General features: G+C 38.6%; 1 protein-coding gene across 3 annotated transcripts in view; it reads left to right on the forward strand.

Annotated features, from left to right (window-relative positions):
• Positions 1–25,008, forward strand: part of ATG10 (autophagy related 10) — a 292,933-nt gene that overhangs the window by 5,811 nt on the left and 262,114 nt on the right. For all 3 annotated transcript variants that reach the window (NM_001083531.1, XM_005209716.5, XM_059888478.1), the window contains 1 exon segment: positions 10,926–11,045. In NM_001083531.1, coding sequence (NP_001077000.1) covers positions 10,938–11,045 — 108 coding nt within the window. In that variant the 5' untranslated portion in view covers positions 10,926–10,937.

Here is a 25,008-nt window from a genome sequence, read left to right on the forward strand (position 1 = left end):
TGGTGTTGCTCATTCTTGTCAGACTGAGTAAGCTTCTTGCATCCCCTTCACTACAGTTAGATGCTGGAGGACTCTTCTCAGTATTAGGTTGGAAAGCACGTTGATAGATACAACCCAATTTATGAAGGATCGATCTTTCTGTACTTAGGAGAGGCCTTTCCTATTATTTAATCTTTCAGGCCTGTGTCTCTAATGAGGGGAATATTTTGGTGTAATTTGAAATGATGTATCGTTTTTGAATGTTTGGGAGGGGAAAGAGTAAGTGGTGTGATACTGTTTTTCTGAGAATTTGTTCTGTTCCCATAACCACCTGTTGCTGACTTTACATAACTGTATGCAGTTCTCTACAGGCTTCACCTTCCATTTCTGGCCATGAACATTGTATCATTGAGAGATAATGATCTTGAAAGAGAATTACCAATTGGTATTGGAAGCCAGTAGTGGCATTTGTCAGTTTCTGTGGTGTAAATATTCCTGTTGTGGTTAATTTCAAGTTGTCAACTTGATATCAACTAGCTCCCTGAACTCCTGAAAACTTAACAGCTGATTCTCTGATACAATCCAGCTCCCTCATACCACTGCATAAAATTTCTCTGAAGAAAATGCTCCCTAGGTGCTTGGAATATGAGGGAGATTTGAGGAAAGAAAGCAGTCACATGAATTCTGTCCTCAGCTCCACACTGTGGGGGCACTGCAGGCTCTTTTTTTTCTGAAAGAAATATAGAAGATATTGAGGAGAGAAATATTGAGGAGAGCTAGATGCCTTCTTGAGGTCTTCCCTGTAGCTCAAATGGTAAAGAGTCTGCCTGCAATGCAGGAGACCAGGGTTTGATCCATAGGTTGGGAAGATCCTCTGGAGAAGGGAATGGCAATCCACTCCAGTATTCTTGCCTGGAGAATCCCCTGGACAGAGGAGACTGGTGGGCTACAGTCCGTGGGGTCGCAAAGAGTCGGACACGACTGAGCAACTAACACTAGATGGCTTCTTACCCTCTTCCTAATTGGACCTCTTGATGCAGAGGCCATAGCAAGCATCAGCTACCAATAAAGCTATCCCAAGTCCCTCAATTCCAGTTTAGGTACAGTGCGTTATCCCATTTAAACTTTGATTTGGGATGTGTGTTTCAGTGGGAAGGAGAAGAGGGAGTGCTGAGTTTGCTGGTCAACTGCTGTCAAGCCTGAACTAACTTCTCTTTTTCTGCTTCCTGTGCTTTTTATTGGGCCTCCCTGGTGGCTCAGATGGTAAAGAATCCACCTGTAGTGCAGGAGACCTGGGTTCAATCCCTGGATTAAGAAGATCCCCTGGAGGAGGGCATGGCAACCCATTCCAGTATGCTTGCCTGGAGAATCCCCATAGACAGAGGAGCCTGGCAGGCTGCAGTCCATGGGGTCACAAAGAGTCGGACACAACTGAGCGACTAAGCGTACAACACAGTGCTATTTATTGGATTACTGGGATCATGCCTGCTGTGCCTCGCCCAGGTTGCCACATGCCTTGAAATCCAGGGCCATTAATATCCCTGTTAAAACAATCTGGTGTTCTAGCATGAACCCTCAAAAGTATCCCTAGTGCTAATTACAAATGCTTGTTTTGGGGCCTTCAGAATTAGGTGATGTTTTTTGTCTGGGCCTAGGATTCTACTTCTAAATTTATACCCTGGTGCTTCTTTACTCTCAAAAATTAGAGGGCTACTACCCAAGGACCCTGCTAGGTAAATGATTAACTAATTTAAATTAATTCCAGCCAAATTCATATAAAGATAATAGGTTGAGTTCACTTCCCTAATTGAATTCATTTTTAAGGAAAGAGCCTAAATCTCCAGTTAAAATGTAGAATTGCTGCAGGGAGGGACAAGGACAGAGGAAGTTGCCTACTTTTATTAGTTACAAATGATCTTTAATGTTTCAAAGTATGCATAGTATGTTCTGTGATAATCACATTTTTGTAAATGATCTGAAGTTCTGGGGAAATTTATATTTCTTAAAATGTTTTAGTCTTCTTATGACTCTGATATACACTGATTTATAGATTCATTAAAAGAAATACCTCTGACTCAAAAAACAAAACCAAAAATCCCTAAAACAGAGAATCAGTTACCCACACATTAGATTAAAAAATCTCATTAAAATATGTGGAGAGCCCCATGTGGAGAGAATTGAAAAGAATTGTTTTTAAAATTAAAAAGAGTTATTTGAACAATGATTATATACACAGTGTTAGAATTCATTGGGGTTACTTTTCTGAAAAGATAATATTTAATATCAGCTCTTTGGATGACTCATCGGAAAAGACCCTGATGCTGGGAAAGATTGAAGGCAGGAGGAGAAGGGGCCGACAGAGGATGAGATAGTTGGATGGCATCACCGACTCGATGGACATGAGTTTGAGTAAGCTCTGGGGGTTGGTGATGGACAGGGAGGCCTGGTGTGCTGCAGTCCATGGGGATGGAAAGAGTTGGACACAACTGAGCGACTGAACTGAACTGAACTAAATAGCAGCAGAATAAGCTTCTTCACACTGTCTAGTTTAGGGCTAACACATAGTTTAGAAAGACTGCTTTCACTTGGTGAGGAAAAAAAAATATTCTACCTTTCCAAACTTTAGCCTCTATTTGAACACTTAAAATAAGGTTTTGATTGTTTGAGTTCAAAACAAACAGCTGTTCAGCAAGAGTGAAACTCAAGCAAAATAGATGTACTAACAACTTACACTTTGACACAGAAGAGTTTTGACTTATTTCTAACTTTTCTTTGTAGTAAGAGATGAGAGTTTCATTATTTAGGATAGATGAGAATTGGAATTTGTCTTTTACTGATAGTTCATCTGTATTCTGTTTTTACCTCTGGTCTGAAGATAGCTTAAGTCTGGAAACATAGGCAATTCACATGTCTCGGGTTTTCCATGTGCAAAATAAGGATAATTCTTGCCATTATTGCTTAATAAGTTGCAGTTGTGGTTATTTCTATTTTTGACCATAATTCCTACCTTCTTATAGTTCTATGATTCTAATTTTTGTCCCTACTAGACTGTGAACCTAGTAAAGGACCAGTGTGTTGCAATTTGAAAAGTACATATAAAAATGTTGATTGTATTTTATTTGCGTTTTTAATGAGTTGAAATATTCTTACTTGAGCAAAGAGGTAATAATTACTCAGTGATATTTCATTATACCATATTATGATGATTTGAATTGAGATGGATATCATTTTAATATAATATAGTTCCTAATTTTATAATCAAGCCATAAGTGTTTTTTTTTATTATATGTAACATCCTTGAGCAAAGCCTAGTCCTTAGATAATTTTTAAAAGTATTCAACCAAAAATTAATTAGTGCTTTGATGTTCAGTCATCTTGCTAGTGGCACAGTGCTGTTAATTAGATAAACTATGGCTATTGAGTGAAATTTTATGTTTTGACTCACATTTTGAATAGTTTAGTAAACCTCAAGTAACTGGAGGGCTTAGGGAATGGAGTGTTTTTACTTGGTTCAATTTTGTTATTAAGTAAGGGTTTGTTTAGAATTTATAAAATGTTCCAAAATGTTTTAGTATTCTTTATGAATTAAGTTCAATTTTTCTTTGATTTAATATCTCTTAGGAGAAGGCAATGGCACCCCACTCCAGTACTCTTGCCTGGAAAATCCCATGGACGGAGGAGCCTGGTAGGCTGCAGTCCCTGGGGTCTTTAAGAGTCGGACACGACTGAGTGACTTCACTTTCACTTTTCACTTTCATGCATTGGAAAGGGAAATGGCAACCCACTCCAGTATTCTTGCCTGGAGAATCCCGGGGACGGGGGAGCCTGGTGGGCTGCCGTCTATGGGGTCGCACAGAGTCAGACACCACTGAAGCGACTTAGCAGCAGCAACAGCAGTATATGTCAAGGTCATCATACAGTTGGAAAAATTATTTCTGTAACTGCTTTGTTTTAGTCTTCCTATTCTCATTCTGTATCCTCTCCCTAAGTGATCAGATGTGTTCTGTTATCTATGAAATGTTGATTGAGAATTAATATTCCTAGCTCAGATTTCTCTTTCCTCCTGAGTTCCAGACTCAAAATGCCTGCTCTTTTTTGTTTGGTACTGCACAGACATTTCAAAATCAACTCAAGGGTGCTACCGTCTCACTTCTCAAACCTGCTTTTCCTCCAGGGATCTGTTTCAGCCCATCAGGTATGTGTGTGCACAGTTGCTCAGTTATGTCTGACTCTGTGCAACTCCACAGACTGTAGCCCACCAGGCTTCTCTGTCCATGGAGTTTTTCAGGCAAGAATACTGGAGTGGGTTGCTATTTCATCCTCCAGGGGATCTTCCTGACCCAGGAATTGAACCTGTGTCTCCTGCATTTGCAGGCAGATTCTTTACCACTGTGCTACCTAGGCAGAGACTACCATTTAAGGCAAAGAGCTAAGACTGTTTCTTGAACCTTTTCTCCCACCAATTGCTTACATACCAAGACCAGCCAAATGTTGTAATGAGTATATTACACTATCAAAATGTCTTTTGAATCTGTCCCTCTTCCACCCTACTGCCAGTCTTTGTTTAATACTATTGTGTCTCTCCTGAATCATTTTGAAAGTGAAAGTGAAGTCCCTTAGTCCTTTCCAACTCTTTGTGACCCCATGGACTATAGCCTACCAGGCTCCTTGGTCCATGGGATTTTCCAGGCAAGAATACTGGAGTCGGTTGCTATTTCCTTCTCCAGGGGATCTTTCTGACCCAGGGATTGAACCCTGGTCTCTTGCATTGTAGGCAGACGCTTTACCATCTGAGCCACCAGGGAAGTCTTGAATCATTTTAAGAACTTTTTAACTGATCTCTGTCCAGTCAGATTAGATCTGTATTCTCCTTTGGAAGCCAAAATGCTTACCTGATCAGTTTACTCCCACTTTCAAAACCTTTTGAGCCCTCAGGCTACAAGGCCCTCTTCATCAGCTGTAGTTTTCTCAGTTCCCTTCCTCTACCTCTAATTCAGTTACACAAGAGTTTTTCAATTACCAGAACTTCTTGGGTTTTTGCACATTCTGTTTCCTTTACCTCCTCCTTTTGCTAAGTTAGCTTCTGTTCTTCCTTTTACAGATTTCTTAGATGTCACTTTCTCAATTTGTATGTGCACTGAAACAGATTGTTAACCAGAATTTTGCATGTAAACTGGAGATCTCACTTATATCCTTGAAACATTTGACTGCCTTCATTGAAGCCCCTGCAGCTTATTGACTCTACTGTACTTTATTCCTGTACTCGGTGCTTTCTCTTCCCAAACCTGTTCTCCCACTGTTCCCCTGTTCCTCTCAGATTTTCCATTGTGACCTCAGGAGCACACATCCACAGTTAAAAAACAAACCAACCAAGAATCAAAAAACCTAAACCCTTCATCCATTATTTCCTTTATTACATTCCTTGGAGTAAGGTGTTAAAAAATGTTACCAAGAAAAGGAATTTTGTGGTCAAAAGAGTTGGGAAACCCTGAGTTATTAGTTTCCTCACACAGTGTGCCTTAATCTCCAGGGTGGGAGTGGCACGCGGATATAGTGTTTCTACACGTATCTTATGTGATGTTAACATCTGCGCAGGTTAGTGTTTCCACCAAATCGTTCTCAAGGAAACTTGATTTATAAACAACAACAAAAAAACTGAAAACCCTCTTTGAATAGAGGCTGTTTTTTCTTCCACCCTGCAGGGCTCAGGATATTGAGATTGCTGGTAACCCCCACTTCTGCAGAGCCAATTTTAGGTTACTTCTTCAGCATCATGGAAATAGTCCTGCTACTTTGAGGCTCATGAAATCCAGCTCTACCAGATACGACAGGGTAGTCTTTTTTTCTCACATGCTGTCTGTAATCCCTGGTAGTGGGTGCCTTGAGCGCCGTCTTGAGAAGGAATCCAAGGCTGTGTTCTTGCTATCGTAAAAAAGGTAGTGGTTTATCAGTGATTATTCTTGATGGTCTTGGCATTGTATTCCATACTTACCACCTCTGTGCTCTACTGTCTTCTACCATTTGCCTGTTGTCATTTCTAATCTCCTAGTTGAACTTCTATATTTTTAAAAGAGCTCTCTGTTCCTGATAGCTCTCATAATAATCCTAAGTAACTTAAGTGTCTGTGTGGAAGACAGCAAACATTATGTCTTATAGTTTTTTAAACTTCCTGAGCTTCAGTGACCTTCATTTCCAAGCTACTTTGTATATTTAACTTCCATGGCCGCAGCCGAGACCTTCTCAAGTCCTAAGTCTCATAGCCTTCCCATTCTTTCATTTCCCTCCTTTCACTGCAGTTGTTCTTCACCATCTTTCATATGTAATAATTCTTGGTACTGCCATATTCTCCCAGCCCCTTCTCCGCATCTTTTCTTCTTTTACATAATCTGGACCTTGGAGCTGTTGTTCTCAGTAGCATCTTCTGTTCCTTCTTCTACCCTTATCCTTTCACTGACTCAGCCAGCAAAACTCAGCTTTATGTGTAACTGCTGGTTCTGACAAGGGGAACTGAGCTGAGCACTGCTGAAGGCAACCACAATACCTCATAGAATGCTGTACTACAAATTCAGGCTCCCAGCCTGTGCTGGGCCTTCCCTTGTGTCTGCTCGTCTTTAAATGCTGTCCTCTCGTCTTCTTCACTAGCAATTCCTAATCTATACTTGCTTCCTCAAACACCTCACTGTCCTCTGCCCCTGTATCTGAAAATCTTGTGATCATCAGACTTTGTCTTCCCTAATATTCATCCTCAAATGCCTTTCCTCCAGTTGCAAGGAGTGTCGTGTTACTCATATCCATCCTCTGGTACTGATGACTATATCTCCTCCCAGCCCCTTTAGGATATTGTTTCATGACTCGCTTTCTCTATTTGGTATTTTCAACTTTTCCCTCTCTCCAACACCCTTTGTTCAGCTTAAACATATATTTTTATCTCCTTTCTTAGGAAAAACAATATCCTCCCTTAAGCCTATGTACTGCTTTGGTTACCATTTGTATCTACTTTCCAATCAAATTTTTTGAAAAGTAGTCTACAAATTTTGTGCTTATTTCTGCACGTGTAGTTTTCTCCTCAGCCCATCACAGCCTGCTTTCTCTACCATTGCTGAAACTGCTCACTAAGGCATCAATGACTGCTTCATTTTCAAGCTCCATACATGTTTTCAGGCCTTTTCTTAATGGTCTCTCTTTTCTTTTGACAGTGTTGGTTCTTTGTTAGTTATTGTCTACTCCCTTGAAACCTTTATTCCCTGGCTCTGTGGCATTGCTCTTCCTGGGATCTCCTAATGCCTCCTTCCTTATTCTCTAGCTCTTGTGTTTATTCTTCTGCCTCTATAGGTCCCTTAAGTGCTGCTGCTGTAAAGGTTTCTTTCTCAACCCACTGCTCTTTTCACTATGCACAGAGGTTCTTAACTTTTTGGTTAAGACTCCTCAAGCAATCTGTTGAAAATTTTAGAATCTTTCCTTTTCAAAATATAGGTAGGAGTATACATACAAAATTTAGTGTAAAATTTCATGATCCACCAGAAGCCATATTAAGAATCTGCCATATGCATTCCAGCTTGCAATATTTACTCTCATGGTTTCATTTGTCTCTTTTAAACAAATGAATTTCAGATCTTTTAAGTTCATCTTGGCCTCTGTCCATAATTGAAGATCCATATTCTTTCTGCGGGGCATCCCCCATGGTGGCTCAGTGGTAGAGAATCCGCCTGCAGTGCAGGAGATATGGAGATGCAGGTTCCATCCCTAGGTCGGGAAGATTCCCTGGAGCAGGGACTGGCAACCCACTCCAGTAATCTTGCCTGGAAAGTCCCACAGACAGAGGAGCCTGGTGGGCTGCAGTCTAATAGGGTCATAAGAGAGTCAGACACGACTCAGGAACTAAAACAACAATTCTTTCTGCTCCCTTTCATTGCCTGGGTTTAGCTTCTCATGACCTTTCATAGACCACTGTAACAGCTTCTAACTCTCCTCCCTGCCCTCAAGCTGTGCCCTTTAGATACATACTCCATGGAATGTGAAAGTGAAAGTCGCTCAGTGGTGTGGGACTTTTTGAGACCCCATGGACTATAGAGTCCATGGAATTCTCGAGGCCAGAGTACTGGAGTGGGTAGCCTTTCCCTTCTCCAGGGGATCTTCCCAACCCAGAGATCGATCCCGGGTCTCCCACATTGCTGGCGAATTCTTTACCAGCTGAGCCACAAGGAAAGCCCAACCACCGATACCGTTCTGACTTTTCAGCTCTAACTTCTGATTCTCTGTTTCCTATGGAAATGGTTCAAACTCTGGCATGGCACACAAGCCTCCTGTCAGAAAGTTCATTACTAGTCTATCTGGTATCTTTGAGGCCCTTCCCATCTGTTTCTGCTGCATTAGTGGGTGCAGACAGATTTAACTTGCATAGGATTTGACTGTCTGTACCTGCCCTTACTCTCTGCCTATCTCTTTAAAACAAAATATTTTTATTTGTTTATTTGGTTGTGCTGGGTCTTAGTTGTGACACCCAGGATCTTTTTTCAGTTGCAACATGTAGAATCTAGTTTCCTGACCAGGAATCAAACCCAGGCCCCTTGCATTGGGAGTGCCCAGTCTTAGCCATTGGACCACCAGGGAAGTCCCTCTTCGTATATTTACCTTATTATCATGTTGGTGGCATCAAACTTGCAGTTCTTTACACCCCCCCACTTACCTTGGTTCACACCATCCTCCCTGCATGGACCACTGTTCCAATCCCTGGGATTCACTCACTGACAGTTACCCTGCAAAAACTCCTACATGTACCTTACAGATTCAACTCCACTCCCACCCCACACTTTCCCACACCTTCCCCTCTTTGTTAGGGACTCTTCTTGTGCCTATCATAATCTGTGCATTGCTCCATTGTATACTTTAACTTGAAGTCCTTTTTTCCAGTGCTATCAGAATTGAGAGGTAAGGTCTTAATTGAAAAATTTGATTAAAGCTAGAATTAGAAAAATTATATTTATGTACTTAAAACATTTTATTTTAACTTAAAACATATAAATATATTTATTTGCCAGTTTTCCCATGTATTACCAAGGCATTTTCTTTGAGTATGGGTACTTGATTGGAATTCATTGTTTATTCTTAATTATACTGAATGTGGAATGCATTCTCTAAATTTCTAGTTTGGGTTTAAAAGAAAGAACATAAGCCACTTGTGCAACAGTCTGAGTGCAGAATCCTTGGTTTGTATGATTTTTTTTCCCCTGAGTCAGTCTTTTCAGTTGTATTGCCTATAACTAGTTCAGTAGTATATATTTTCATATAAAGACTTGCCTTTATCATCTTTCCAAGTCTTTATAAAGTCTACATCATAGAAATAACAGTTATCTTTTTTTACTTACATTTTACTGATTTGGTTTGTGTTGCATTAAAGTATGTATTTATGATACATGAATGTGGTTTGTGAACTTTACACTCAACTGATAGGAGCAGAGATGCTTCATAATAAGCATGCTGTAGTCAGTGTTTTATATAGGGAGTAGACATTGTGTCATTTAATCTTGAGTGGTATTTGGTTTAGAAAGTTTCTACTGTAATTATTGTTACTGGTTATCTCCTTCATTGCAAGATAAGTTCTTACAGAGCAAGGATTATATATATTTTCATTTTTGTGTATCCAACCTTTGTCTATGCATGGTGCCTACTACTTAGTAGAAATTCGATATGTATTATTGGATGAATGAACAAATTCTTATGTAGGTCATAGTAAATTTGAATAATCAGAAAGAACACTGTACTGGGAATCAGCTAGTATAGATTGATCTTTGGCCCTGGAGTTGAACTGGGGTTTGAAGTTTTCTTCATTTCTATCTTTGAGTTTTCCTCATTTATATTCTTGAGATTTCCTGGTGGCTCAGTGGTAAAGAATCTGCCTGCCAATGCAGGAGATGCAGGTTCGATCCCTGGTTCTGGAAGATCCCCTGGAGAAGGAAATGGCAACCCACTCCAGTATTCTTGCCTGGGAAATACCATGGACATGGTACCCTGGTGGGTGACAGTCTGTGTAGTTGCAAAAAAGTTGGATATGACTGACCGACTAAACAACAACTACATTCTTGAACAGATTACTTTCCCTTTTTCTTTTGAGGAATGAGGACAGCAACAGCCATTGGGTTGTGTGAAGATTAAGTGGGAATGTGAAGTGTCCAGCATAAGTACCTAACATAGTAAGCAGTTACCAAGTGCTAAATTGTCTGATGATGCTTATCACTAACAAAGAAAATGTGGGCATTCACTTGGTCCAACTTTTCTCATTAGGAGACTGGAACTATATAATCTGTGAGTTTCCTTTCAGATGTTCTAAAGTTTTCTTTGTATAAACAGTATTTCATGTTTTGGACAGATTTATGTAACAAATATATGGATAATCCTTGATTTGTCACATTTGCTGAATCAATAAAGTAGATAATTAATTAGGTGATCATAACCTTACACCTTGTGAAACAGTTACTTTAGGCTTTGAAACATCATTTGTTAGTGAGTTGAACTTGAATAAAGTGGGAAGAATGGCCCCGCTCCACTAATCACTGTCATGCTGTTTATATAAGAGCTAAGGTGGGAGAATAGAGAAGGAAGTCTGAGGAGGTTGTTTGGAAGCATTAACTTAGAAGGGAGATTAAATAAACACTTGAAACTAAATTTATGGACAAACTAGACTTTTTGAACCATAGATATGTATTTGTTACAACTCAAAAACTAGGTTTTGAGTTTTCATGTTGATCACATTTTCTTCCTGATTAAAAGATGGGGATAGGGAGAGAAAGATGGAAAAAACACTTTTTTTTTTTTTTGGAATGGCTCTGGGGTTATTTTCCAATGTACATGCCAAATTTTGGTTTGTTTAAAGAAATAACATGAATTAGCAGAATTCCTTTCAGTATTCATTCCACAGCTGATGTTAATACTTAGTTTTTATATTTCAGTTCTCATTTAGTATGGAAGAAAATGAGTTCTTTGGAGAAAAAACCTTCCAGCATTATTGTGCAGAATTCATTAAACATTCACAGAAGATAGGTGATGGTTGGGAATGGAGAGCTTCAAAGGTAAGAATTTTATTTTCTATTTCGATGGAGGTTTTTATTTTTCCCCACTTAAATCCTCAGTAATTGAAAGTAATGTACGAAAGCTAGTTTGATTTAGTAAAAGGCTTAAATTGAAGAATATTTTAAAACAGATGTCTGTTTTATTACTTTAGCTATATATACTCATTATAATTAGGCTAATGAAGTATTATCTAGAAAAGTCCTTAGGTGACCTGCTTTAATTTAATAGATAAGAGTGCTTAGCATATTAATTATCTAAATGTAAACAGATGCTTCTGTGGTGCTTCAAACCATTTGTTTATTCTATTAATTTTCTTAGGAAACTACTTTTGTCCAGAGAGTGAAAAGATAATCCAGACATCAAACCATGGTCAAATAATCACAAATTCTGAATTATGGAGGACTGTCCAGTTCAGTTCAGTCGTTCAGTTGTGTCCGACTCTTTGCCACCCCATGTACTGCAGCACTCCAGGCTTCCCTGTCCATCACCAACTCCCGGAGTTTACTTAAACTCATGTCCATTGAGTCAGTGATGCCATCCAACCATCTCATCCTCTGTCGTCCCCTTCTCCTCCCACTTCAATCTTTCCCAGCATCAGTGAGTCAGTTCTTTGCATCAGGTGGCCAACGTATTGGAGTTTCAGCTTCAGCATCAGTCCTTCCAATGAATATTCAGGACTGATTTCCTTTAGGATTGACTGGTTTGATCTCCTTGCAGTCCAAGAGACTCCCAAGAGTCTTCTCCAACACTACAGTTCAAAAGCATCAGTTCTTTGGCGCTCAGCTTTCTTTATAGTCCAACTCTCACATCCATCCATACATGACCACTGGAAAAACCATAGCTTTGGAGGATTTCTTAATAATATAAACACATGTATCTTTGGGAATTTCTTAATAATATAAACACATTCCAAAACATTCTTTCTTTTGGTTCTATTTAGTAATAGTAATGTAAAAAGTCTATATACTCATTTATTTCCACACATATATTTAGTAAGATTCTCTGCCTAAAGCTCTTTAAGAGGTCTTTGAAATCCCTTTTTTAGAGAATAAGTAAGTTTTTTCTATTTGATGTTTTATCTGATTTGTGAAAAAGTGGTGAAATCTTGTGTCTCTGTTGATTAGCTCTGTTTCCTATATGAAATCTGAGAAATGTGAACATTTTTGGGCTGATTCTTATGATTCAGAACTAGAGGCCAGGGAAATGCAGGTCTTGATCAGGTTCAGATTGTCACTGGGGAGAGAAGCCATGATTTTTTCTTGGGTGGTATGTCAGCTAAGCTTTGGCAGGGGCTTCATGTCAGGGTCAAAAGTATAGAGTCAATTTCTTGTGGTAGATTCCAGCCCTATTCTGTAAGTTAATGATGGGACAGTTCATAAACCCTTAAGGTGTCTCTCAGTCTAGGATAATGTGATCTTAATAGTACCTTTTATTATTTTTGGTGCTGAGTATTTTATAATTTTGCTTTCTGTTATGTTTGAATTTCTAATCTTATTTCTTCTATGATTATTATCAACATATAAAGAAACTACTAATTTTTATATATTTTTGTAACCATTCATCTTACTAAATTCTCCTAATTTTCATAATTTTTTGGTGATTTCTGTTGTGTATTCTAAGTAGAATAAGGCTATCTACAAATGAGGAGTTTTTTCTTGCCTTCTTTGTAATATTCTATTATTTTTATGAATTGAGTAGAAAACTGTTAATAGTAATAACAGATCTCTTTGTCTTCTTTGTGATTTTGATGTTAATGCTTCTGATATATAATGGTTAAAATGTTGGTTGTTTATTCATTGGATGAGAATAGATTTCTGACCCATTTTATCCTGTAATTTGTGTGATTATACTTTGGGAAGTTTCCCTTTCACCAGGTTAAAAAAAAAAAAAAAAAGAATTTCTTCTTTTATCTTAAGCTAGAGGCTGAATAATAGATTCCTTACCTTTTCAGGGACCTAGTAGAGTGGGGGAGGGGAAGGTTAGAGAGGAAGTTGGGGGTGTGTGTGTGTGTGTGTGTGTGTGTGTGTGTTGGGGGGCTTTGGGGAAGATCTCCAGGGGGGAATTATATGTCAGAAGTTTCTTCACTGAATTTGTTGAAAGTAGTGCCATAAGAGCCAGTTTCCAGGATTTGTTTTTATTCTTGGCCTTGCCTCTACTTCAAGGATGGGGATGGCTAAGTCTAGTTTCTTGTTTGCTGCCACTTTCTGCTGAGTTAGAAAAGCTGCCTACCCTTTGGAGTGAGAATTATGCCTCTAATTAAGGACTATTCTCTTTAATGTGGGCATGAGCCTATAGATACTATCAAAAAAACCCTAAAACATTCATCAGAGAAAATCTTTACAGCCTTAGGGTAAGGATTGCAAACTCAAGAGTCTGTGAAGACCTGGTGGGGTAATGTAACTGGGTCAAGCCGCTAGGGACAAGACAATGTGGACTCTGAGTCGGGGCCTATGGCTGACCAGAGTGCTCGGCCTGAGACAGGTTAGAAACATGGGCCCAGGAGCTTACCAGATCTTCCAAGAAAAGTAAAAAAGATTTAGGGTAATATCTAAATTTTTAAATGTTGGCAACTAATTTAAAAAGATACTTTCCAAAGACAGTGAGGACTGAACCCACATGCCATGGCTCTGTGTGTCCAGTGGGTGACTTCTGGAATTGGGTGTCTGCCTGGTGTTGACTGGTTTCTCACCTTGCCTCAATGCATGCTGTTGATCTGAATTAGGATAAAGGACTCCAGGCAAAGAGATCCTTCTCTACTGTATTTTAGAATGTTCGTATTTTTGCTACTTAATTTCTGCAGTCAGTGGCACCCCACTCCAGTACCCTTGCCTGAAGAATCCCATGGACAGAGGAGCCTGGTAGGCTGCAGTCCATGGGGTCGCTAAGAGTCGGACACAGCTGAGCGACTTCACTTTCACTTTTCACTTTCATGCATTGGAGAAGGAAATGGCAACCCACTCCCGTGTTCTTGCCTGGAGAATCCCAGGGGCGGGGGAGCCTGGTGGACTGCCGTCTATGGGGTCGCACAGAGTTGGACACTACTGAAGCGACTTAGCAGCAGCAGCAGCAGCTCTGCCCCTTCTTGCCCCTCATTTTTAAAAAGAACTTTGTTTATCCCTATATAAAGAGACTTCTTTGAAGAGTATGTATACTGTCACTCATATTTTCAGGTTTGTTCATAAACCACTTTGGTACCACCTATTTTTATCTTTTGGAGAGGGCGATGGCACCCCACTCTAGTACTCTTGCCTGGAAAATCCCATGGACAGAGGGGCCTGGTGGGCTGCAGTCCATGGGGTCGAGAAGCGTCGGGCACGACTGAACGACTTCACTTTCACTTTTCTCTTTCATGTATTGGAGAAGGAAATGGCAACCCACTCCAGTGTTCTTGCCTGGAGAATCCCAGGGATAGGGGAGCCTGGTGGGCTGCCGTCTGTGGGGTTGCACAGAGTCGGACACGACTGAAGCGACTTAGCAGCAGCAGCATTTTATCTTTTAATGTTTAGACAATTGGTGTAATTCAACATTTTAGGTAAGGCAAAATATCATTATTTCTGCAGAGTTGATGAGAAAAACAGTGTGAATGAAACATATAAATAATTTAAAATTTTAAAAGAAAGAAACTTAAAATATTCAAAATGTCCTAGTTTTTTATATCTGGAGGTATGCAGATTAAGGAGAATGCTTCTAAATCAGTATTTTTTGGTGGGGCTTAATTCTATTGGCATTTGGTCAGGACTGTTTTTGTTTTCCTACTCCTAACATCTCCAAACCCCTCAGGAGGTTGGTACACTCTTCCTAAGAGCCATTGTTTAATGTATCAGATATTAAAGATAGTTATGGTTAAGATTATAGGCTTCAGAGTTAGACCTGAGTACAAATCCTTGCTCTACCATTATTTCCTTTACCATAGTCCTCTACTAGCTGGATTTTAGACGATTTACTTAATGTAGCCAAATTTCATTTTCTTTACCTATAAAATAGGAATAACAATAATATCTAACATGGTTGTTGTTTGGATTAAATGAGATTTGCATTCTAAAAGTTCAGCGTAGTTTCTGGTATGTGGACAGTTATTGTATGATTATCTTTTTTAGGTGGTTGATTGAAATTTTCGGTGTCTTTTGTTAGATAAATAATGCTATGAATAAAATTGTAGTTAGGTTTTCAGAAAATTTTACGAAAGTGTATTAGCACCAAGTATACTGGATTGGTCTGAATGAAATTCTAGTTAGGTTTTCAGAAAACTATATGAAAACTATAAACTGTAGTATTGATATATTGGGGCTTCCCTGGTAGCTCAGCTGGTAAAGAATCCCCCTGCAATACAGGAGACCCTGGTTTGATTCTTGGGTCAGGAAGATCACCTGGAGAAGGAATAGGCTACCCATTCAGTATTCTTGGGCTTCCCTGGTAGCTCAGCTGGTAAAGAATCCCCCTGCAATACAGGAGACCCTGGTTTGATTCTTGGGTCAGGAAGATCACCTGGAGAAGGAATAGGCTACCCATTCAGTATTCTTGGGCTTCCCTGGTGGCTCAGATGATAAATAATCCACCTGCAGTGCAGGAAACCTGGGTTGGATCCCTGGGTTGGGAAGATTCTCCTGGAGGAGGGCATGGCAACCCACTCCAGTATTCTTGCCTGGAGAATTCCTATGGACAGAGGAGCCAGGAGGGCTATAGTTCACGGGGTTGCAAAGAGTTGGATGCAACTAAGCACAGCACAGCGGACTGATACATTATTCTGAATTTTCTACAATAAGAAAGGAGAGCAGAAGATGGTAAATAGCAATGAATGCAATTGTTTGAAACCCATTAAAGGGTTACCTTGTTTTATTGCACTTTGTAGATATTGTATGTTTTACAAATTGAAGGTTTGTGGCAACCCTGTGTCGAGCAAGTCTATCAGTGCCATTTTTTCAACAGCCTTTGCTCACTTCATGTCTCTATGTCACGTTTCAATAATCTTCACAGTATTTCACATTTTTTCATTATTATTATATTTGTTATGGTGATCTGTGATCAGTGAAGTTTGATTTAGTATTGTGATTATTTTGGAGTGTCACGAACCCTGCCCATTAACAGTGAACTTAATAAATGTGTGTGTCCTAACTGCTCCACTGACTGGCCATTACACTATCTCTGTCCCTCTCCTCAGGCCTCTCTATTCCCTGAGACATTGCAATATTGAAATTAGACCAATTAACAATGTTACAATGGCCTCTTAAGTGTTCAAGTGAAAGTAAGCGTTGCCTCACTTTAAATCAGAAACTGGAAATGATTAAGCTTAGTGAAGAAGGCATATCAAAAACTGAGACAGGTCAAAATTTAGGCCTCTTGCACGAAACAGTTAGCCAAATTGTAGATGCAAAGGAGAAGTTCCTGAAGGAAATCAAATGTGCTACTCCAGTGAAGACATGAACAATAAGAAAGTGAAACTGCTTTTCTTTAAGGAGAAAGCTTTAGTGGTTGGGAAGATCAAACTAGCCACAACTTCCCATAAGCTGAAACCTAATCCAGAGCAAGGCTCTAACTCTTCAATTCTTTGCAGGCCGAGAAAGGTGAGGAAGTTGCAGAGGAAAAGTTTGAAGCTTGACAGAGTTTCACTCATGAGGTTTCAGGAAAGAAACCATTTCCATAACATAAAAGTGCAAGGTGAAACAGCAAGTGTTGATGTAGAAGCTGCAGCAGGTTATCTAGATCTAGCTAAGGTCATTAATGAAGGTGACTACACTAAGCAACAAATTTTCAGTGTTGACAAAACAGTATTCTATTGAAAGAAGATGCCATCTAGGACTTTATAGCTAGAGAGGAGAAGTCAATGCCTGGCTTCAAAGCTTCAGAGAACAGACTGATCAAATCTTTTGTTAGTGGCTAATGCAGCTGATGGGAGAAGGCAATGGCACCCCACTCCTGTACGGTTGCCCGGAAAATCCCATGGATGGAGGAGCCGGGTAGGCTGCAGTCCATGGGGTCACTAAGAATCAGACATGACTGAGCAACTTCACTTTCACTTTCCACTTTCATGCATTGGAGAAGGAAATGGCAACCCACTCCAGTGTTCTTGCCTGGAGAATCCCATGGATGGAGAAGCCTGGTAGGCTGCAGTCCATGGGGTCGCACAGAGTCGGACACAACTGAAATGACTTAGCAGCAGCAGCAGCAGCAGCAATGCAGCTGATGACTTTAAGTTGAAGCCAGTGTTCATTTATCATTCTGCAAATTTTAGGGTCCTTTAGGTTATGCTAAATCTACTCTACCCATTTTCTATAACTGGAGCAAAAAATCCTGGATGACAGCACATCTATTTATAGCATCTCAATATATTAAGCCCACTGTTGAGACATACCATTCAGAAAAAAAGATTCATTCAAAATAGTACTGCTCATTGACTACATACCTAGTTACCCAAGAGCTCTGAGGGAGATGTACAACAAGATTAAAATTGTTTTTATGCTTACTAATACAACATCCATTCTGTGGCCCATGGATCAAGGAGTATTTTCAACTTTCAAGTCTCATTTTGTAAGAAATACATTTCATAAGACTGTAATAGTAACTCCTCAGGTGAATCTGGTCAAAGTCAATTGAAAGCCTTCTGGAAAGGATTTACCATTCTAGATGCCATGAAGAACATTTGTAATTCATTGGGAGAAATCAAAATGTCAACATTAACAGGAATTTGGAAGAAGTTCATTCCAACTCTCATGGATGACTTTGAGGGGTTTAAGACTTCAGTAGAGGAAGTTACTGTAGATATGGTAGAAATAGCAAGAGAACTGGAGTTAGAAGTAGAGCCTGAAGATGTGACTCACTTGCTGGAGTCTCATGATAAAACTTGAAAAGATGAGTTGCTTCTTATGGATGAGCAGAGAAAGTGGTTTCTTGAGATAGAATTTATTCGTGGTGAAGATTCTGTGAAGAACTGACAACAAAATATTTAGAATATTATATAAACTTAGTTGATAAAGCAGTAGCAGGGTTTGTGAAGACAGACTCCAATTTATTTATTTATTTTTATTTTTTTGGCCACACTGTGCAGCTTGTAGGATCCTACACTTGGGTCATGAACATGAAAGCATGGAGTCATATCACTGGACCCAGTGATATGACTATCAAACAGCTATCAAATGCTATCAAACAGCACTGCATGCTACTGAGAAATCATTGGTGAAAGAGTCAATTGATGTGGTAGACTTCATTGTTGTCTTATTTTAAGAAACTGCCACAGCCATCCCAACCTTCAGCAACCACCACCATCATGAGTCAGCAGCCATCAACATAAAGGCAAGACACTCCACCAGCAAAATGATTATGACTTGCTGAAGGCTTAGATGATGGTTAGCATTTTTTAGCAATAAAGTATTTTTTGTTTATATATTGTGTTTTTATACTTAATGTTATTGCTCACTTAATAGTCTACAGTATAGTATAAACATAACTTTTATATATACTGGGAGACCAAAAAAAATTTGTTTGACTCACTGTATTGTGATATTTGCTTTATTGTTAGTCTGGAACCCAGCCCTCTATATCTCGAAGGTATTTCTGTGTATATTTAAAAAACCCATGAGCTCATAATGTTAGAGAAGGAAGGGGGATAGAGAGTGGTCGAGAGAGAGAAAGAGAGGGACAAACAGGCAGGCAGAGAGGAGCAGAACAGACTCCAAACCTAACTCGTTGGACACCATTGGGAGTATCTAGGGCATCAACTCCTTGGTCTGAAAATTGTTGGTTAAAGGAAAAGAAATAAGCATTTATCCTGCATGTCCTGTATGAACTATATTTCATGGTAACTAAATAGCCTAATTTGAAACGTGAAATTTTTCTGCCCCCCCGCTCCTAGAATTCCAATAAACATAAAAAGGGCAATTGTTGTTCAATCGTTATATCATGTCCAACTGTTTGTGGCCCCAGGGACTGCGGTATTACAGGCTTCCCTGTCCTTCACTATGTCATTGAGTTTGCTCAGATTCATGTCCATTCAGTCAGTGATGCTATCTAATCACCTCATCCTCTGTCACCCACTTCTTCTGCCCTCAATCTTTCCCAGCATCAGGGTCTTTTCCAATGAGTCTGCTCTTCACATCAGGTGGCCAAAGTATTAGAGCCTCAGCTTCACCATCAAGTCCTTCCAATGAATATTCAGGGTTGATTTCCTTTAGGATTGATTGGTTTTACCTCCTTGCAGTCCAAAGGACTCTCAGGAGTCTTCCCCAGCACCATGATTCCAAAGCATCAATTCTTCAGCACTCAGCCTTCTTTATTTTCCAACTCTCACATCCATACATGACTACTGGAAAAACCTTAGTTTTGACTAGATGGACCTTTGTGGGCAAAATGATGCTTCTGCTTTTTAATATGATGTCTAGCTTTTTGTCATAGCTTTCCTTCCAAGGAGCAAGCGTCTTTTAATTTAATGGCTGCAGTCACTATCCACAGTGATTTTGCAGCCCAAGAGAAGAAAATCTGTCACTGCTTCCACTTTTCTTACTTCTATTGGCCATGAAGTGATGGGGCCAGATACCATAATCTTAGTTTTTAGAATATTGAGTTTTAAGCCAGCCTTTTCACTCTCCTCTTTCACTTTCATCAAGAGGCTTTTTAGTTCTTCACTCTCTGCCATTAGGGTGGTATCATCTGCATATCTAAGATTGTTGATATTTCTCCCAGGAACCTTGATTCCAGCTTGTGATTCATCCAGCCTGGCATTTCACATGATGTACTCTGCATATAAGTTAAATAAGCAGGATGACAATATACAGCCTTGTCATACTTCTTCCCCAATTTTAGAGTCATGTCCAGTTCTAACTGTAACTTCTTTGACCCAAATACAGGTTTCTCAGGAGACAGGCAAGGCAATCTGGTATTCCCATCTTTTTAAGAATTTTCCACAGTTTATTGTGATCCACACAGTCAAAGGCTTTAGCATAGTCTATGAAGCAGTAGTAGTTTTTTTTTTGAAATTTTCTTGCTTTCTGTTTGACCCAACAAATGTTGGCAACTTGATCTCTGGTTCCTCTGTCTTTTCTAAATCCAGCTTGAACATCTGGAAGTTCTTGGTTCACATACTATTGAACACTAGCTTGAAGGAGTTTGAGCATAACTTTACTAGCATGTGAAATTAGTGCAATTGTACAATAGTTTGAGCATTCTTTGGTGTTGCCCTTCTTTGGGATTGGAATGAAAACTGACTTCAATTAGAAAATCACCACTTTTCAGTCCCTAATGAAAGAAATTAGTCAATAATAATTAGTAGGTGAAAACATTAGATGAAAAGTTAATGTGGAATTTACAAAAGAGGGATTGAGCTATCATTATCTGAACCTAGTAATCGATCTTAGCTTTGCTGAAAATAGGGTGAAAGTGTTAGTTGCTCAGTCATGTCCGACTCTTTGTGACCCCATAGAGTATTGCCCAACAGACTCCTCTGTCCATGGAATTCTCCTGGCAAGAATTAAAGTGGGTTGCCCTTCCCTTCTCCAGGGGATCTTCCCCACCCAGGGATCAAATCTTGGTCTTCTGCATTGCAGGCAGATTCTTTACCATCTGAGTCAATAGGAAAGCCCCCAAATAGGGTGTCCAGATATTATGTACTTTCTGAAGTTTTATAACATGTATTACAGACCACAGTCTATGAAATATTCTTGCCACCAAATATGAACCCAAATAGAACCAATCAAGGAAGTCAAGTGATAGAGGACCAAGTTAATTGACACCATGGGAAGCAAATAGAAAAATCTAGAAATCTAAAGGACAACTGACCCAGTTTCCTTATAAAGTTGATGGGAGGGTTAAGAAGTGAGGAGGGGGATTATATTTCTAATTATTTAGAATTAAGAACCAGGTGTTTTGGGGTTTTGTTTTTAAAATATCCTTGAGGCAGCAAGCAGCATGTTGTTCTAGTGAGGAAAACTAGTGTGCAGCTCAGGTCATGTGAGACTTACTATGGGAGGGTGAGGCTGGTTCAGGAAATGGGTCTGTTGACCATAAACTAGGATGTCTTGACAGTGTCAGCTTGCTATGAAAGTTTCTCAGTCCTTACTTTCCTTTTCTGAATTTATCTTGTTGACCTGTAACAAAGAGTTTGTAGATTGAGAACAGTTTTGGGGCTGGTAAGTTACAATTAGTTCTTGAATTGCCACCCGTTTAGACCACACTTGGAGTAGCACTACTCTAAATTAATGGAAATTCAGGAACCATGCATTAATGTACTGTGTGAACCTTGTTTTGATCCTGACTCAAACAAAGCAACTGTAAAAGGACTTTTTGGGGGGGACAGTTGGGGATATTTGATTATGACTAAGGTGTAAAATGGTACTGATGAGGTTAGCAAAGAAAAAACACACCAGGGATAGATAAAGCAAATGTGGCAAAATCATGACATGTGTTGAATATGAGTAATGTGTATATAGGTTTGATTTTGGTACTGTTCTCTCTTTTATGTATGTTACATATGTGCTTCCTTTTGATGTCATAACAATTTATTCTTCACCCTAAACTTTATTTGTAATTACAAATGTTCTTACCCTTGTCTTAGATTCAGTACCCTTTTTGGGAATTTGTGTGGTTTAAAACTTCAAAGCAACTTGCTTTCTAAAATTTTTTCTTTTGTTTCGTGTTTTTACTTGCTAGATATGAGTAATTAGTTCTGTGATTCTACTTTTCACAGGTTATTGATAAAATAATTTCCCATAGTTTTTCAACTTACTCTCTCACTTTTGTATAGCAGAAACAGGAAAAGAGACCATTCAGATACTGAAAACAAAATATTCTACTAATCTTGAGATTAGATTTTATACAATTGACACTAGATTACTTTGTATGTTATTTTTAAAGAAGAATTAAAAGCCTTCTGCTCCCTTACCCCCACCCCTGCCCCATTAATCCCTGTCTCTTCAGTTAAATGTACTAGATTTTATCTTGAAATTTCATATCAACACACTAGAAATATTTTGATCATTTCCCTAACAGCTTAGGAGCTGATTATTTAAAGGACTTATTTCCTAATTTATGTAGATGTAGAGTAAAAATTTTAAATTTACTTTATTCTTAGAAATTTAAAATTAAAATTTTTTTGATTCCTGATTTTTTAATTTCTTTTTAATTCCTTCTTTTCAGTAGTCTTTCTGATTAATTCACATTGATTTTCTTAAAGCCCTTTACCATATCCTAATTACATCAAATTCGTATTTTTAAAATAGATTCTAAAACATTTCCATATTTTACTGTATTCCATCTTTTAACACTGTCTTACTAGAAAATTCACCCCTACCCTTCCCATTTATTCTCCTACCCTGCTGAATTTCACACCTTGTTTATTTGCACAGCTACCTTTATACCTTCATTGGCGCTTCAGATGGTAAAGAATCTGCTTACAATGCAGGAGACCTGGGTTCGATCTGAAAGATCCCCTGGAGAAGGGAATGGCTACCCACTCCAGTATTCTTGCCTAGGAAATCCCATGGACAGAGGCTTCTGTAGATCTGTAGTCCATGGGGTCACAAAGAGTCAGACATGACTGAGTGACTAACAGTCACCTTTAAGTGAACCTTAAAAGTGAATAAAGTGAAATACAGTGAACCTTTATTTTTAATGTCTTATTATGAAAATTTTAAATATACAAAAGTAAAGAGGATAGTATAATGAATTCCCACGTACCTGTCACCTTCTATAATTATCAACTCATAGCCAGGAACATACTCTTAAAGCATATGTGGCATATAGGAAGTGCCATAATATATCTCAATTTAATTAAGTTGGCTTTCTTTTTTCCCTCCCCTAGTTTGTCTTAAAATTATGGATTCTTCAAGTACACTCTAAATTTATTTATCATTAATATTAAATTAATGAATGAACTCAGGAAAAGACTCTAGAGACCTAAAATATTATTTCAAGAAATATTTATTTATTTTAAAAATTATAGGAGAATACCTATACATGACATAAAATATATCATCTTAACCATTTTTAAGTGTATAGCTCAGCAGACCAATGTGCAGTTCACATTGCTGTGCAACCAAGTTACTGAACTCTTTTCATCTTACAGAATCAAAACTCTACACACATTAAACACTAACTACTCATTTCCCCCCCACCCAACCCCTGGCAACCATCCTTCTACTTTCTATGAATTTGACTACTGTAGTTATCTCACATAAGTGGAATCAAACAGTGTTTATCTTTTTGTGACTGTCATTTTGTTTAGCATGAAGTCTTCCAAATTCACCCATTATTTCTACAAATGTTGAGTTGGGATGTTAAGAAGTAGAGGACTAAACAGAGTTGGGGGTGAATTTCTGTTAAATGATGACATTTTGAATTATATGGCCTCATTCTGTTAAGAGATTTCACTTCTTTTATTTTGAAGCACAACATTATTAAGGAGGATTAAATGTATGTCTGATAAGACTAGATTTTCACCAGTCTCAAATTTGCTGATACTGTATAAATCCAACTGGATATTTCTATCAGAAACATAATCAAATTAGAAAGTAAATAGTGGAATTAATGGGGACTTCCCTATGGCTCAGTCGGTAAAGAAATCTGCCTGCAGTGCAGGAGACTACTTGAAATAAAATAAAATAAAATACAGGATACCTGGGTTTGATCCCTGTGTCAGGAAGATCCCTTGGAGAAAGAAATGGCAACCCACTGCAATATTTTTGCCCGGGAAATTCCATGGACAGAGGAGCCTGGTGGGCTGCAATCTCTGGGGTCACAAAGAGTCAGACACAGCTTAGTGACTAAACCAATAGAATTAATATCTTAAATACAGTTATTTTTCCTACCCATTAATTTTTGTGGTTTTTATACATTGAGCTGTTGGAATGAGGATTTTTATTTTAAAGGTGAAATATTAACTATCCCACTTTTTGATCTCTGTGTATGCAATATCCTTAGATTCCTTGCTAAAATTTAGTGACAGTTTTAAAGTTTATGAGAAGAATAGTCATTTGCTACAGGCTTCATAAGTATAATCTTTTTTTATGTGAAGTGAAGTGAAAGTCTCTCAGTTGTGTCTGACTCTTTGCAACCCCATGGACTATACAGTCCATGGAATTCTCTAGGCCAGAATACTGGAGTGGGTAGCCTTTCCTTTTTCCAAGGATCTTCCTAACCCAGGAAACGAACCCAGGTCTCCCACATTGCAGGTGGATTTTTTACCAGCTGAGCCACAGTTTTTTATGTGAGTAACAAATAAATGCATTTGTTGGTTTGAAATACTTAGTTTTGCTTAACTTTTATTTTTCTTCTTTCAGCTTATTAATTTTTTATATATCCCTGTATTAATCCTTTTTAGGGTGGTTGTGAGCCATTATTGCTGTTAGTTTTAGTTTAATGCTGTATTTGCTCAAGTCATCTACTGTGAATTACTGACATATTGTTTCTGGCCCCAAATGTCTCTAGATAAAGATTAGATATATTGCCTTCACATAGTCTTTTGATTAGGCTGAAGTAGAGTTTTTTTTTTTTTAGCTTATCTTTGGAGATTAGGAGAAAAATGCACTTGGAACAGCATGCTGTGTTTTTGTAATAAATATTGACTCATAGTCAGTTACACTAGATTTTTCATTCATAATTTATTGTGTGTTATGATATGATCTGTCACTTAAGCATATGCAAATCTTAAGCAATCATTTCAAGAAGAACAGGTTGTATCACTTGTGAATTAAATATTTTTGAACACCATTTTTAAAGCTTGTCAAGAGTATCAGAGAAAGGAAAGCTGTAATACTTTATAAATTTATCAGTTGAATTTAAACAATGATAGTAATTGTGCACATCTAACACTTAAAAGCACATTTTTGGCTAACTGTGATGTTTGGGTTCATTGGGCAGACTGGCAGGGTGTATTTCGAAAAGCCTCCTAGAGAGTTAATATTCGTAAATTTATAAAGCTCAATATCTGACCCACAGATTCAGATAGAATGGAATGGAGCTATCTCTCAAAGAGGGATC

The sequence above is a fragment of the Bos taurus genome, chromosome 7 (assembly GCF_002263795.3).
Source record: "Bos taurus isolate L1 Dominette 01449 registration number 42190680 breed Hereford chromosome 7, ARS-UCD2.0, whole genome shotgun sequence".
NCBI classification, from domain to species: Eukaryota; Metazoa; Chordata; class Mammalia; order Artiodactyla; family Bovidae; genus Bos; species Bos taurus.